The sequence below is a fragment of the Meles meles genome, chromosome 20, assembly GCF_922984935.1.
Source record: "Meles meles chromosome 20, mMelMel3.1 paternal haplotype, whole genome shotgun sequence".
Classification (NCBI taxonomy): Eukaryota; Metazoa; Chordata; class Mammalia; order Carnivora; family Mustelidae; genus Meles; species Meles meles.
Genome location: NC_060085.1, coordinates 9,692,473 through 9,705,361, shown reverse-complemented (window position 1 = coordinate 9,705,361; position 12,889 = coordinate 9,692,473). Strand labels below are relative to the sequence as shown.

The 12,889-nt window shown below is 49.0% G+C and overlaps 1 protein-coding gene across 1 annotated transcript; it reads left to right on the top strand.

Moving 5' to 3' along the window:
* The first annotated feature begins 3,766 nt into the window (after positions 1-3,766).
* ASF1B (anti-silencing function 1B histone chaperone) lies at positions 3,767-12,126 on the top strand. Its single transcript, XM_045991308.1, has 4 exons — positions 3,767-4,036; positions 8,675-8,790; positions 10,363-10,539; positions 10,923-12,126. The coding sequence occupies exons 1-4, from the start codon at positions 3,928-3,930 to the stop codon at positions 11,127-11,129; spliced, it is 609 nt and encodes a 202-aa protein (XP_045847264.1). The 5' UTR covers positions 3,767-3,927; the 3' UTR covers positions 11,130-12,126.
* The last annotated feature ends 763 nt before the right edge of the window (positions 12,127-12,889 follow it).

The window sequence follows — 12,889 nt, the reverse complement described above, 5'->3', positions numbered from 1 at the left end:
GTATTTACTGGGGACTGGTCAAGCACCAAAATTCCAGACCCCAGAAGGAAAGGAGTATTCAATATAAATTACATTATACAATTTAGGTACCACGAGGCACTCATCATTTATAGGATGACAGGAAACTTCATGAAATCCAAGTTCCTAGAGACCAGTCAAGGGCCAAGCTTGCAAACAGGTCTTTCTAAAGACAGCAGTCTCATGCCTAGAATGGTAACTTTTTTGCATAGATTTCATTTATATAAAATTGTAGAACATAATACTATATATTGTATATAAAGATTTTACAAACATGCACAGAAAACAAACACCAAATCTAGGGTTGTGGTTACATTGGAGGAAAAAGGGAAAGGACTAGTTTTGAGACAGGAGTACACAAGACCTTTCAACTGCATCTCTAATGTTTGACTCCTTAAGCTGGGTAATGGGTAAAAATGTATTTTGTTGTAGCATTTCTTCTACCTTTCCAAATGGGTGTGCACCTGAAATATAGTAGGAAGAATAAAGACATCTCCTGCGGTGCCTGGGTGGCTCAGTCGGTTAAGCATCTGCCTTTGGCTCAGGTCATGATTCCAGGGTCCTGGGATCCAGCCCTGCATCTGGCTCCCTGCTGAGCAGGGAATCTGCTTCTCCCTCTCTATGCTACTCCCCCTGCTTGTGTGCCCACATGCTCTCTCTCTCAAATAAATAAATAAATAATCTTAACAACAACAAAACAACAAAAGACATATCTCCTTATTACTATATACTACTAACGGTTCATGTTATAGAGTGGTTTTTCACGTTCCAGGTACTATATTAAGCCCTTTATATGAATTTATTCTTTTAAATACACTCAGGTCAATATGAGGAAGCAGAGATCTCTACCCTCAATCAGCTATCAATCTACTGACCGATGATGAGAGATAAGCAGTCTAAAACCAAGTTAAGTACTTCTAGATCTGAATGCTGCTAAGGTAAAACAGGATGATATGATTAAGGGAGGGCTGCTTTAAACTAGAGTGGCTCGGAAAGGCTTCTTTGAGGGGACATTTGAGTTGATGTGATGTGATGTGATGATGACAATGAGACAGTCATGCAATTGTCTAAAGCCAGCACATTCTAGGCAGAGGGAACAGCAAGTGCAAAGCCCTGCAGCAGGAATAAGCTTGGTATGTTGAAATACACTAAATAAAGCCAGCAAGGCTGGAGAGTGGTGACAAGAGGAAGGCTGGTAGATGAGGCCCGAGAGGTCAGCTGAGGTTACCATGCAGGGCCTCCTAAGCCACAGTAAAGATCTTAGGTTTCACTCTAAGTATGATAAGCTTTTGAAGGTTTTAAGCAGGGCAAAGACATGATCTGGTTTATAACGGAAGATTATTTAGCCAGCTATATGGAGTACTCATTATAGATAGAGAGCCATTTTCTTCATTAGCACCAAAGACATAATGCTTGTGGCTGATGAGCTTCTCAGCGGGTACGAAAAGTTGGGGGGGTGGGGGAAAGTTCCACAATGCAAAAAGAAAACTACGACATTGGAATAAGTATTTAATTAAATGTCTAGAAAACATCATAGCAACTTCATCATTAAATTGAGTATTCATATAAACAACTGAATTACATTTGGAAATAATTTGAAAATTAGATTTTTTTCAGTTACAAAAATTCGCAAGTATGCCCAACGACTGCCAAGAAATCATCGCTGATCATAAATGGGGATTTTCTTGCAGCCAAATCATCTCCAAGAAAAAACAACTGTCAATATTTTTAACCACAAAACATTTTTTTTAACTTAATGTGAAATGTAGATATACAAAAAGAAAAAAAATGCCTAGCATCAAGGGGCCTTACAATTGTACCAACACCACAGAGGTGGCTGGATAAGAAATGCTAGTGGCTTGAATAGGTGCTGTTCAGGCCTATACTCTATGAGTCTGAACAGTGACCAGAGGACCCTTGCAAAGGCTTCTCTGAGAAAAGCACATTTCAACACATAGACCTGAATGCCAAGAAGGTGCCAGACATGCCAAGAGCAGGGAGAAGAGGTTCTGGGTGGAGGTTCTGCGCTGGAAATGCCAGGTCAGATTTATAAGGAACCAAATGAGAATTTGGCCAAACGAAGCTGGGGTTAGGGCAGGGGAAGGGGGTATAGTAGGAAACAAAGCATGTAGAGTCTCGAACACGATTTTCTTATCCTGACAACAGAAAACCACTCACATTTAAGAGTGGCTGATCCAAATTGTTTCCCACCTACACGTCCAGGAATACAGCAACCACTTGTCACAGGGGCTCATGAACACGTGCACGCATTTCATGCCCCGGCGGCACAGCACTTTCGCCATCACGGAATTCTAACTGATCAACGTTTACGCTGAAAACCCGACACGCCGTCGAGCTCCTGGAAAACTTGTTAAGTTGGGGACAGACTGCGTGGGCATGTGAACCTACATTTTCAACTCTCCATTTTCTGAAACCTAAAAGCCAGGCCGACTCCTTCCGACGAAAATGGAGCTGCACCCGTAAAACGCATGGGATTTCGAAGCCTTGGTACTTTAGTAAAAGAATGCAAGGTACCTCATTTGTATTTTTTATACCCATCGCATGGGGAAATAAGATCTTGGCTACACCGGGTTAAGGATAACATTAAGATTCATCTGTTTTGTTACCTTTTTTTTTTTTTTTTTTTTTTTTAAGGGCTAACTAGAAAACTGTGAAGCGGGAAATGGGGCTCGCGTTAATTTTCCACTGGTCGCGGGCAGGAAGCAGAGGATGGGTCCAACGGGCGCCTGGAGTCTCCCAAGTCGCGTTGGAGTCCCAACGGCGGTCTGACCCTGGCTACGGGGTGCAGAGGTCTCTAGTTGTATTATGCAGTCACGAGTCAAGTCCGTGAGTTTTCCACGGTCCCGTTCACGGGGCGGGGAGACGTGGCCCCGGGAGCTGAGTGGCAGAGGCCGGACTTCAAGTCCCCCTTACGGCGCTGTCCACCTGAAACCTCCCAGCGGCCCTCAAGCAGGAGAGAGCGGGATTCGAACCAGGCCCGACTCCCCGGGCCCCGGGCCCAGCGCGCCGCGTGAGCGCCGCTTCGTCTCCCTCAGGTGTGACCAACGTTCACAACGTTCACAACGGACTCCCCCGCCGCTGGGCCTGAGGAGCCGGGAGCCCCTTAAAGAAGGTGCCGGCAACGCTCACCTGCTGACAGAGGCCAAGCGGCAAACGCTCCTCCTCTCCCTCCACACAAAATTCAAGCACGCCGGCGACCGACTTCCGCTCCTCTGCCGCGAATCCGTAGCTAAGTATTCGTCTCCTCCCGCCCCGCAACCAACCCAGCCAATCACCTCTCAGAGAATCTGCATCAGCCGGGCCGCACGCCTGGCTGCCAATCACCGCGGGCGCCGGCACCGCCCCTCCCGCCCTCTTAAGCGGGTGCCGCGCGCCACCACTAGGCGGTTGGCGGCGCTGCCCTCCGCCCGGACGCGGCTCCCGGAAGGGCGGAGCGAAGCGCGGGCCCCGCCGGTGCGGGAACCTTTGGGATTGGCCGAGAGGAGCCCCGCGCTCTGCCTCCGCCCACCCCTGCCCTCGACATCCGAGTCGGAGACGCTGGGGATTGGTTCCCGTTGGGTCCCAAGAAGCCAAGAAGCCAAGAAATGGTTCCGCCTCCTTCGCGCATCCCGGAGAGGGAGCTCCCTGTATTGGCCCAAGGAGTCCCGGCGCGCGCCGACCCGCGCTCCAGGATTGGCTGAGGGTGCGCTTGCGCCGGCTGAGAGCGTTGACGGTGATTGGCCGGAGGGTGAGGCCGGCTATTTGAAGGAGGCGCGCGGACCAAATACGCACTTCAGTCGGCGGACAGAAGAGGCGGGAGCGGCTGTGGTAACGCTACCTCGCTGACCACAGAGGACTCAGGCGCGGGCTCGGCCCCAGCTGTGGCCTCGGCCGCAGTCCGGCAAGGCGATGGCCAAGGTTTCTGTGCTGAACGTGGCGGTGCTGGAGAATCCGAGCCCTTTCCACAGCCCCTTCCGGTTCGAGATCAGCTTCGAGTGCAGTGAGGCCCTGGCGGACGGTGAGGCTGGGCCTGTGTGGAGATTCCCCCCTCCCCCCGGCCAACCCCGACCTCCCCCGTGAAACAAGCCCTTCCAGCCCTGATCTTCCTCCTTCCCTCCAGTTCAGCCCCAGCCTTTTTGTGGAGATTACCCCGGACATCCTGTGGCCAACCCGATCCCCTCCCCACGGTTACTCCCGTTTCCTGCGTGGAGACCACCATCCCCCTATTTTTGTTTTCTGTGGAGCCCCTCCTGGGCACGTATTTCCTATGTAGAGACCCCAGCCTCCATGCTTTAACCTGCAGAGACCTTCAGTCACCCCGTGTTCCCCAGGCTATCTTCCTTTTTTCCCAACGGAGCCCCTCCGTCACCCTTTATCTCTGTGAAATCCCATTCCCCCGTGGTAAGACCTTACTCGCCCTGATCTCCCCATCTGTCTGCCAGTAATCCCCTACCTAACCTGCTGATATTTAAAACAACCCCCCCCCACTCACTTCTGATTGTTTTCTACCCCGAAAGTACATACCCTAGAACCTGGCTTCCCACCTCCTTAGCCTGTCCCCAATTTTCCATTCTTGGGCTCCACCTGGGGAGGCATGGCAGGTTTCCAGCTCGGGTCCTTCAGGATAACTTGTTCTTCCCAGCTGCGGTTCCTCCTTCCTCTCTGCGCGCTTCGATAAACACACTCCTATCTGAGGGGTGGCCTAACCAGGCAAGCATCACCGGGTTCCCACTGTCTGCCCACCAGGTTCCAGCTGGCCTACTGCAGAAATTCTTTCAACCCTTTTGATGGTCTGACCCAGTCGTGGGGGTGGGGGGGTGGGCCAGGCTGAGCCATGACAGTCTCTGGCTTCAAACAGTTGGCTGGGAGGTCAGAACTTTTAGTGCATCTTTTCCAAGGTGCTTTCACAGATGTACTTATTCATCTGTGTGTTATAAAGGCAGACATGGCTCTCATCTCACAGATGAGAAGACAGGAACCACAAAGAATGAAAGACCTTTCAAGTAAAGGTCTATAAAAATCGAAAATCTAAGGTTGCCCAGGGACTCTTGGCATCACTTTCAGGAGGAAGTACCCCATTAGACAGAGTCTCCATTTGGTGATTAAAAAGAGGAGGCAGCCTCTGAGGAGCTGGAGATTTGTGAGGTCATGGTGTGCTAACTAGCGCCTCTCAGTGGTAGGTGGGTGGTTTGTGGGAAAAGCCAGCCACTTGGATTGGTTTGGGGTTGATAGAATTCGAGATGTGTGTGCTTTTAGGCTGGGCCAATAGATTAGTCTCTCCCAGTTTCTCTCCCTTTTAAATTAAGGAATCTACTTGTGACTAACTATAGAATAAGCCCAGTTAAATCCTTTCTGGAACAAGGCAGGGTGTAAATAAATAATTAAAGTGTAGAATGACACTGTGGAATAAGAATTTAATTTTAAAGCCAGGAGGAAATGTAAGGAGCTAATAGGTTAAGGGATTCACAGTTCCCAGAAGGCAGGAGATCAGGTTTCAAACAGCCTGTTTGTGCTCCTTGCATTTAAAAAGGATTGCATAGTCATTATCTAGTACCTCTATTCCTAGGAAAACCTCTGCCCTGTTACTTTATTAATCTGTTTATAGACCCAGAGCAGGAAAGTCAAAAGTCAACCTGCTGGTAATTATTTTTTAATAGAGAGAAATGGAATGACTTCCCCAAGGTCATAGAAGTAGAAGTCTTGATGCCGGGTCTATAGAAGCATTGACACGAGAGTTTGTCTCTAAGTTGAGTCCAGAGTTCTCTACCTTGGCTATAACCTGGGAAAGAAAGAATTCATCCATTATTTTAGAAGTGGAGCATAAATAAGACTGCCCATAGAATTTAATCCCACATTGGGACACTCTCAAAAGAGAATGAAGGGGTGCTATTATTAATTACACCCAGACAATAAAGCTTTTGCTCAGAGAAATCCAAGTCAGAAAGCTAACTCTGGCCTGGAAATCCAGACTCTGGTTCTATCCCTAGGGCTGTCCATGACTTTGACCTGCCACCTTGCTTTCTGCCTCTTCCTAGCCTTCTTCCCATGGAGCAGAAAGAATCCCATTTCCTGCCTCCTAAACATATGGAGGGGGCCTGGTTTTAGGAGTCTCTCAGATTCTGGAGAAATCTCAGTCTTGTTACGTTGACACTGGCAACTGAAGGTGCAAAAAAGACCCAGCCCCCAGTCAGTGGCTGGCTCTGTTTCCCAAAGGCTCCAAGCCCCTTTGGTTCTTTTTTCTCCTCAGCAACTGGAAATAGATGCTTCCAAGACTTCGGTCCACATTTAATACAGTAGGTGTGTTTTTCCTCTTGTATTGAGAAATTCAACGGCAACTGTTTGAATAAGTCATGGAACCAGATGTTCTGTCCCACAGCTAACACTGTGGTCAAGCCAAGATTCATCTATATGATTCTGAACAAGGGCAAATAACAAACAGAAAGAGAGCCTACTAGATAGTTTTTGTTTTGTTTTAAGGCAGGAAATATTCTCCAACTAGTTCAAAACAATGAATTTTTACATGCCTTTTATCAGGTTGTTAGTTTTGGTTTTGTTTTCGTACCTAGTGGAGGAGCATGTTGTCAACTGTTCAACTGTGAAGTTAGGACATAAAGACAAAATTGAGTACTGTCAAGTCACCCTTGAAATTGCCTAAAAAGTTAGGTACACCATGACGCGTGTGCAGCCACCTCCTTCTTCTAAAGGATGGTTATATTAAAAAATGGAGGGGTGCCTGGGTGGCTCAGTTAAGCTCGGGTCATGATCTCAGGGACCTGGGATGGAGACTCGCATCAGGCTTTATGGTTGGCGGGGAGCCTGCGCGCCAACCCCCCTCCCCCCCCCCCAGCCTCTCTGCCTACTTGTGATCTCTCTCTATCTCTGTCAAACAGATAAATAAAATCTTAAATAAATAAAAGTAAAAATAAGAAATGGGGCAACTTAATATGCTTCTGCTTAAAACACCTAACAAGTTTAAGATGATCCAGGTTATAAGTCCTTATTTTCAAGCATCTGCTGTCTTCTGCAGATGACTTTATCAGCTCCTCTAACCCCTTGAGTCAGTATTTCTATGGTTCTCAGTCATTTCTCAGGTTTCTTTTTGGCCTCTCTTGAGGGAGTCATTGTGGCCCATTTGCCTGGCTGCTGGCCCGGTGCGTTTTCTTGGGGCAGCACCCACACGAGTCTTTGTTTAGGTTTTGCCAGTGGTATTGAATACCCAGTACCTGTGACCCTCACAGGACCTGCTCTCCTTCAGTCTCCTTTTTATCTCGCCCCAGCAGATTAGTTAAATGCACACATATAGGACTCCACAGGAGGGGGTGGGAGGGCAGGGTTGGGAGGAAAGCTACCAAAATAGAGAGTTACGTTAGAAAGGTAAAGACAGAGTCAGCTTGGCTTTTGTTCATCCAGAAACATGTTCTATTTAGTCGTGTCACTCCTTGTCACAAAGGTAAATCAGTAAACTTAACTGGTCCCTGCAAATATTAAGAGACTGGGGGTTTGAATCCCGGTGAGCGTTATGGTCACTTTGCCACAGACCCACTAGGGACCCTGAGTAGCAGACCTAGGTGATGCTGCAATGGGAAAGGAAATCAGTGTATCGAGGAAGAGCGTGGGGCTCAGGTGACAAGCCTCCATAGCTGTGGCCCAGCATAGCAGTGTTTCCCCAGTTGGATGCTGTTGTGGGACACTGAACCAAGAAACAGGGCAACTTCAACAACAGTTTGCTTCCTGTGAAACTCATAGCTTGTGAAATTTCCGCCGGCTGCTGGAGCTGTAGGTTGTGTAATTTCAAAGAACCTAAAATAAGTTGCAGGTCTCCTGCCAAGCTCCCCTGTACTAGCGTGACCTTGCCCCTGATACACTTGGACCTCCTGCAAGAGGCAGCGGTCACTGGGAATTTCCTGTGCTTGCTGGGCAGAATCTCCTTAAGCACTTTTCCTTTCACCTTGCTGGAACCTACTCAGGAATGAGATTCCCCCTACTGGATGGGATGCAAGCAAGTTGGGGTTCATAGGATCACCTACAATGCCACATTTGTTGACCGAGTCACTGTCACCCAAATATCTGAGAGTAGGCATGAGTTGGTGCGGGAACTGGAAGACCTGGGGGCTGGCTGGCTCCCTCTGTGGCCTCGTCTTCCCCCTCCTGCCTGCTGGCTCTCCTACTGGATTGGAATCTGCTGCCCTGCCCCAGTTGTCGAGGGATCTATTCAGTTCGGTGGCACCGGTCCCTGTGTGTGAAAGAGGATGCTGCTTCCTATCCCAGGACCCAGTGGGCAGGGCCCTGAAGTGGCCCAATTCCCTGCTCTTCCCTCCTCAGCACGCCTCTGTCACGTGGCTCCTAATTCTACCTCTGCCATACAGTTCACCTCAGGCTCTGAGATCGCTGAGTTTCCCCAGAGATGCAGAGTCAAGGTTGCCTGGCAAAGCTAGGCTCACGGGGAAAATTTCCCCACTAGAAGCAGAGTTTCATGGCCACTCCAATGTTCAGGCTTATGATGCCTGGCACTCAGTCTCCAGCAGATGTCAGGTATTCTTGAGAATAAAAATCTTTCAGTATATTAAGGATCTGTGTACAACTCACATGCGAAGACCTTCCCTTGCCTTCATGCTGCCCAGCTATTTAAAATCCTTAATTCCCCATATCCTTACAGATCTAGAGTGGAAGATCATTTATGTTGGCTCAGCTGAGAGTGAGGAGTTTGACCAAATCCTAGACTCCGTGCTAGTTGGGCCTGTCCCAGCGGGGAGACACATGTTCATCTTTCAGGTAAGAAAGACAAGGCCTGAGGCCTTGGCACCTAGAGACATCCTCTTCTACCTGAGAGCATGCAGTGGGGTTCCAGGGTCAAAAGTTAAGGTTCAAATTCTGGCTCTGCTTTCAAGAACTCTCTGACCTCTCAGAAATACTTCATATGTTTCCCTTTTCTCCACTTCTGTGTCACAGTTGTCGCCACGAGCCACTGATTCATAGTTGATTCTCATTATTCATGGCAGTTACGTTCTATAAGGTCGCTGCAAATGCTGCATTAGCTAATTCGTGAACACCACACCGTTGCCGGTGGACACAGGGTTAGGTTCTTTCAAGTCCTATTGTCAGGATAGTATGTCAGTACATAATCTTATTTCACGTGTTTATATTGAAAGACACCTTATTTAGTATTGTTGGCTCATTCATATTGAACTCCCTGCCAGGAGCACTCTAACTCATGCCTGAACAAAGCTTATCTAACATATCTTCTCCATAAGGCACATCTTCGTCTTACACCAAGCACTATGCTTGCTGGCCATTCTGAACAGCAAGGTCACCGGGGCGCCTGGGTGGCACAGTTGGTTGTGCATCTGACTCTTGGTTTTGGCTCAGGTTATGATCTCAAGATCATGGGATCAAGCCCTGCACTGGGCTTCGTGTGGCGTCCGCTTGGGATACTCTTCCCTCTGCTCCTCCTCCACTTCCCCGTCTCGTTTGCCCTCTCTCTCTTTAAGATAAATAAATATTTTAAAATAAATGAATATTTAAAGATATTAAAAGCAAAGGCTCTGCTCAGTCCTCGCCTGCCTCCCACTCTGCTGCTTCCACCCCAGTCCAAACAACCTCATCCCATCCCCTAATACCTCCCCCACCTGTAACCAGGCCACCAGCAAGCCAAGCCCATCTGCTCCACTCCACAAGCAGGGCTGGCTTCCTGAGCATTCAGCCCATGCAGCCATACAGGGTCGGCACCTGGTCTAATAAATTCTGCTGTCGCTGGCTAGAACTCAGTAATTTGTGAATAAGGGATCCCATGTTTCATTATGTATTGGTTTCATTTTGTACCAGTTATGTAGCTGGTCCTATCCATAACCACACACCGCAAATCTGTCTGCCTCTGTTCCTCTCCTTCCTGGTTGCTATCTGTGCTCCAGGGTGACTACTGTAACCTGCCCAATCTCCCTGCTCACACAACGGCCCTCCTCCCATCATAACCTCACCCCCTGCCCGTCTTTAAAGACCACAAGAGTGATGCAGCACTTACTTCCTGCCAAACATTCTTTCTCTTCCCCAAGCCCTTAACTGGCCCAAAAGGTCCTGGGTGGCCTAGTACCTACCTGCCTTATCCTATGCCACCCTCCCCCCACTCACTACACTCCTCAGCACCATTTACTTCCTTGTGGCACTTGTCACACTGAACATTTTACAGGCATTTGCAGGATTGATTCTGTCTTCCCCACTTGATTAGAAACTTCCATTGGCAGAGACCATACTTCTGGCTCAGTAAATATGTGTTGCTTGAAAATCATTGTTAACTGGGGGAGGTGTGGCTGTGTGATCAATGCTAAAGCATGGGTGTGTTTCCTCTAGGCTGACGCCCCCAACCCATCCCTCATCCCCGAGACTGATGCTGTGGGTGTGACTGTGGTCCTCATCACCTGCACCTACCACGGACAGGAGTTCATCCGTGTGGGCTACTACGTCAACAACGAATACCCCAATCCCGAGCTGCGGGAGAACCCACCCCTGAAGCCAGACTTCTCTCAGGTGGGGCCTGTGTCTGCACTTTCCTGCTTCGGACAGGCTGGCTCCTTTGCACCTGGGGTAGTTGAGTCGTTGGAACTGGGAGCCAAGGTTGCTTCTTAAGGTTTTCAAGTCATGCTCAGATCTTGCAGCTCCAGACTAGAACCAGAGAGAGAAAGGTCTTTGTTTCTCAGAAGCACGCCTCGCATAATTGAGATTAGATAGATCTCAGCCCTAAGTCATGGTACATAGGCGCTCCTTGGAGTTCTACCCATAGTTGTTGATGGTGATGGAATAAGTAAGCTCTATTCTTCCTGGCCTTGGGGCAGGGGCTGGGGGTGCCCCAGCTCCGTGGGAGTAATGACAAGGCATGCTGACAAGGGTTGACGTTCCTCTTTCTGCCCCAGCTCCAGAGGAACATCTTGGCCTCGAACCCCCGAGTGACCCGATTCCACATCAACTGGGACAACAACATGGACAGGCTAGAGGCTATAGAGAACCAGGACCCTGCCCTGGGCTGTGGCCTCCCCTTCAGCTGTGCTCCTATCAAGGGCTTGGGTCTCCCTGGCTGCATCCCCAGCCTCCTTCCCGAGAATTCCATGGACTGCATCTAACTGCGGGAATCCAGGCCCTACCTGGGCCCAGCCGGCACTGCGGCCAGTCTCCTAGCACATCTGGAGAGGGGAACTTGGCCTCCTAGACAGTCCCATGGAAGCCATCTGGAGGACTTTGAGGCTATCAACTATACCCAGGCCAGTCAGACATGGCTCTGAGGAAGGAAGCAGGCCTCAGGTCTCTCCCAACCCTCACCCAGAAGGATCATCTTACCTCTACTGCCGAGGCCTGTAAGAAGCAGGTACTTCAGTTTTTAATTCTTCGTGACTTGTATCTTTTCTCTCTTCCACACACACTTTATAAATTCCACCTGCAGGCCTTTGCGCCACCATGCTTCTGTGAGTACCATTGACCCAAAGCTCTTCCCACAGACCTCCCTGGCCTGCCTTGAGGCTTTCTCGGTCAGTCCCTGGCAAGGCTCCAGCCCTGTTGAGCCAACGGCTCTGTCATTCCTGTTCTTCCCCAACATCTGAGCAAATCCACCCCACTTTTTGGAGTCACAGGCAAGAAATCTTGGTTAAAAGGTATGCTTGGACTCAATTTCTGTCCTTCTCCCAGGACAGTTTTTAGGTCTTTCTAGTGCAACAGCCTCTGGAAAACTGTTCCTGAAGGGGTGTGCTCAGCAGGATGCTGAGGAGTGATGGTTGACTCTCCTCTCAGTCACAGCCACCTTCCCATCATCTCCTAACTGGATCTGTCTTTCCCTGGAGGATGGCATGGTGGGGAAATGGCATGTTGGAGGAGTCTGCTTTGCTCGGTCTGCCTCAGTGTTGGCATCAGGGCCCCTCTGCCTGCCTTGATCTGCCCGCTGCGAAGACCTCGTGCTCTTACAGGCAAAGGAAACGTAGGGACCCTGAAAACCTCTCCCCCCACCCCACACCATGCTCCCCGCGACGCCCTGTTCCTTTGCTGCTACGTGGATGCTATTGTGATTGCAGTTTGTATATTAAAGGGTTTTTATATTAAATATTTTGGTTGATCTAAAAATAAAAAGCACTTCATCTAGACTGATTCTGCTTTTGTCTTAAGTGGGCTGAGGCAGATTTAAGTGGGCTGAGGCAGATTTGTTCATTTCTCCTCATAATGTGGTGAGGGGGCTCTTGCCCTAGCCACTAAGCTGACTGCCCTTTGTCCCTTTGCTCAGCTTCTTACCCTCGTCTTAATTGGTTACATAATTATACTCCAGACTGAGGTTCAGGGAGGGGTTTTTCTTTGTCAAAAGTTAAGCAACCCAGCTGTTCTGGATAGAGCATAACCAGTGATTTTTTAGACTTTGACCTTGACCCACAGGAAGAAATTAACATCATGCCCCAAGGACACACAAAGCAACACTTTTATTAAATTTTACTTAACCTTACTTTGTAACCACATAGCTCAGAGTAGACTGCTTTGGCTGGTGAGCCATTTCCCCATAATTCAGAGAAGTGCCCTGACTCTTCTCTCCCGGAAACTGGGAGACCTAGGAACATGGGTGCAGACAGCTGCTGGAAAGGGTGCGGACTGTATAGGTCTATAGGCAGACCAGCCAATTGGTGTATAGACCTGAGACCAAACTAGCTCCTCCGTCAAGGTAGCTGGTTCATCCGGCCCCCTGCTCCCCTTGGCAAGTTCTGTTTGGGTCTTCTATTTCAGTGGTTCTCAACCGGGGGGTGCTTTGCCTCCGGGGCACATTTAACAATGTCTGAGATCTGTTTTGGTGGAGGTGAGGGAAGTCCGACCCGCATCCAGTGGGTAGAGATGGGATGCTGATAAAATTAGT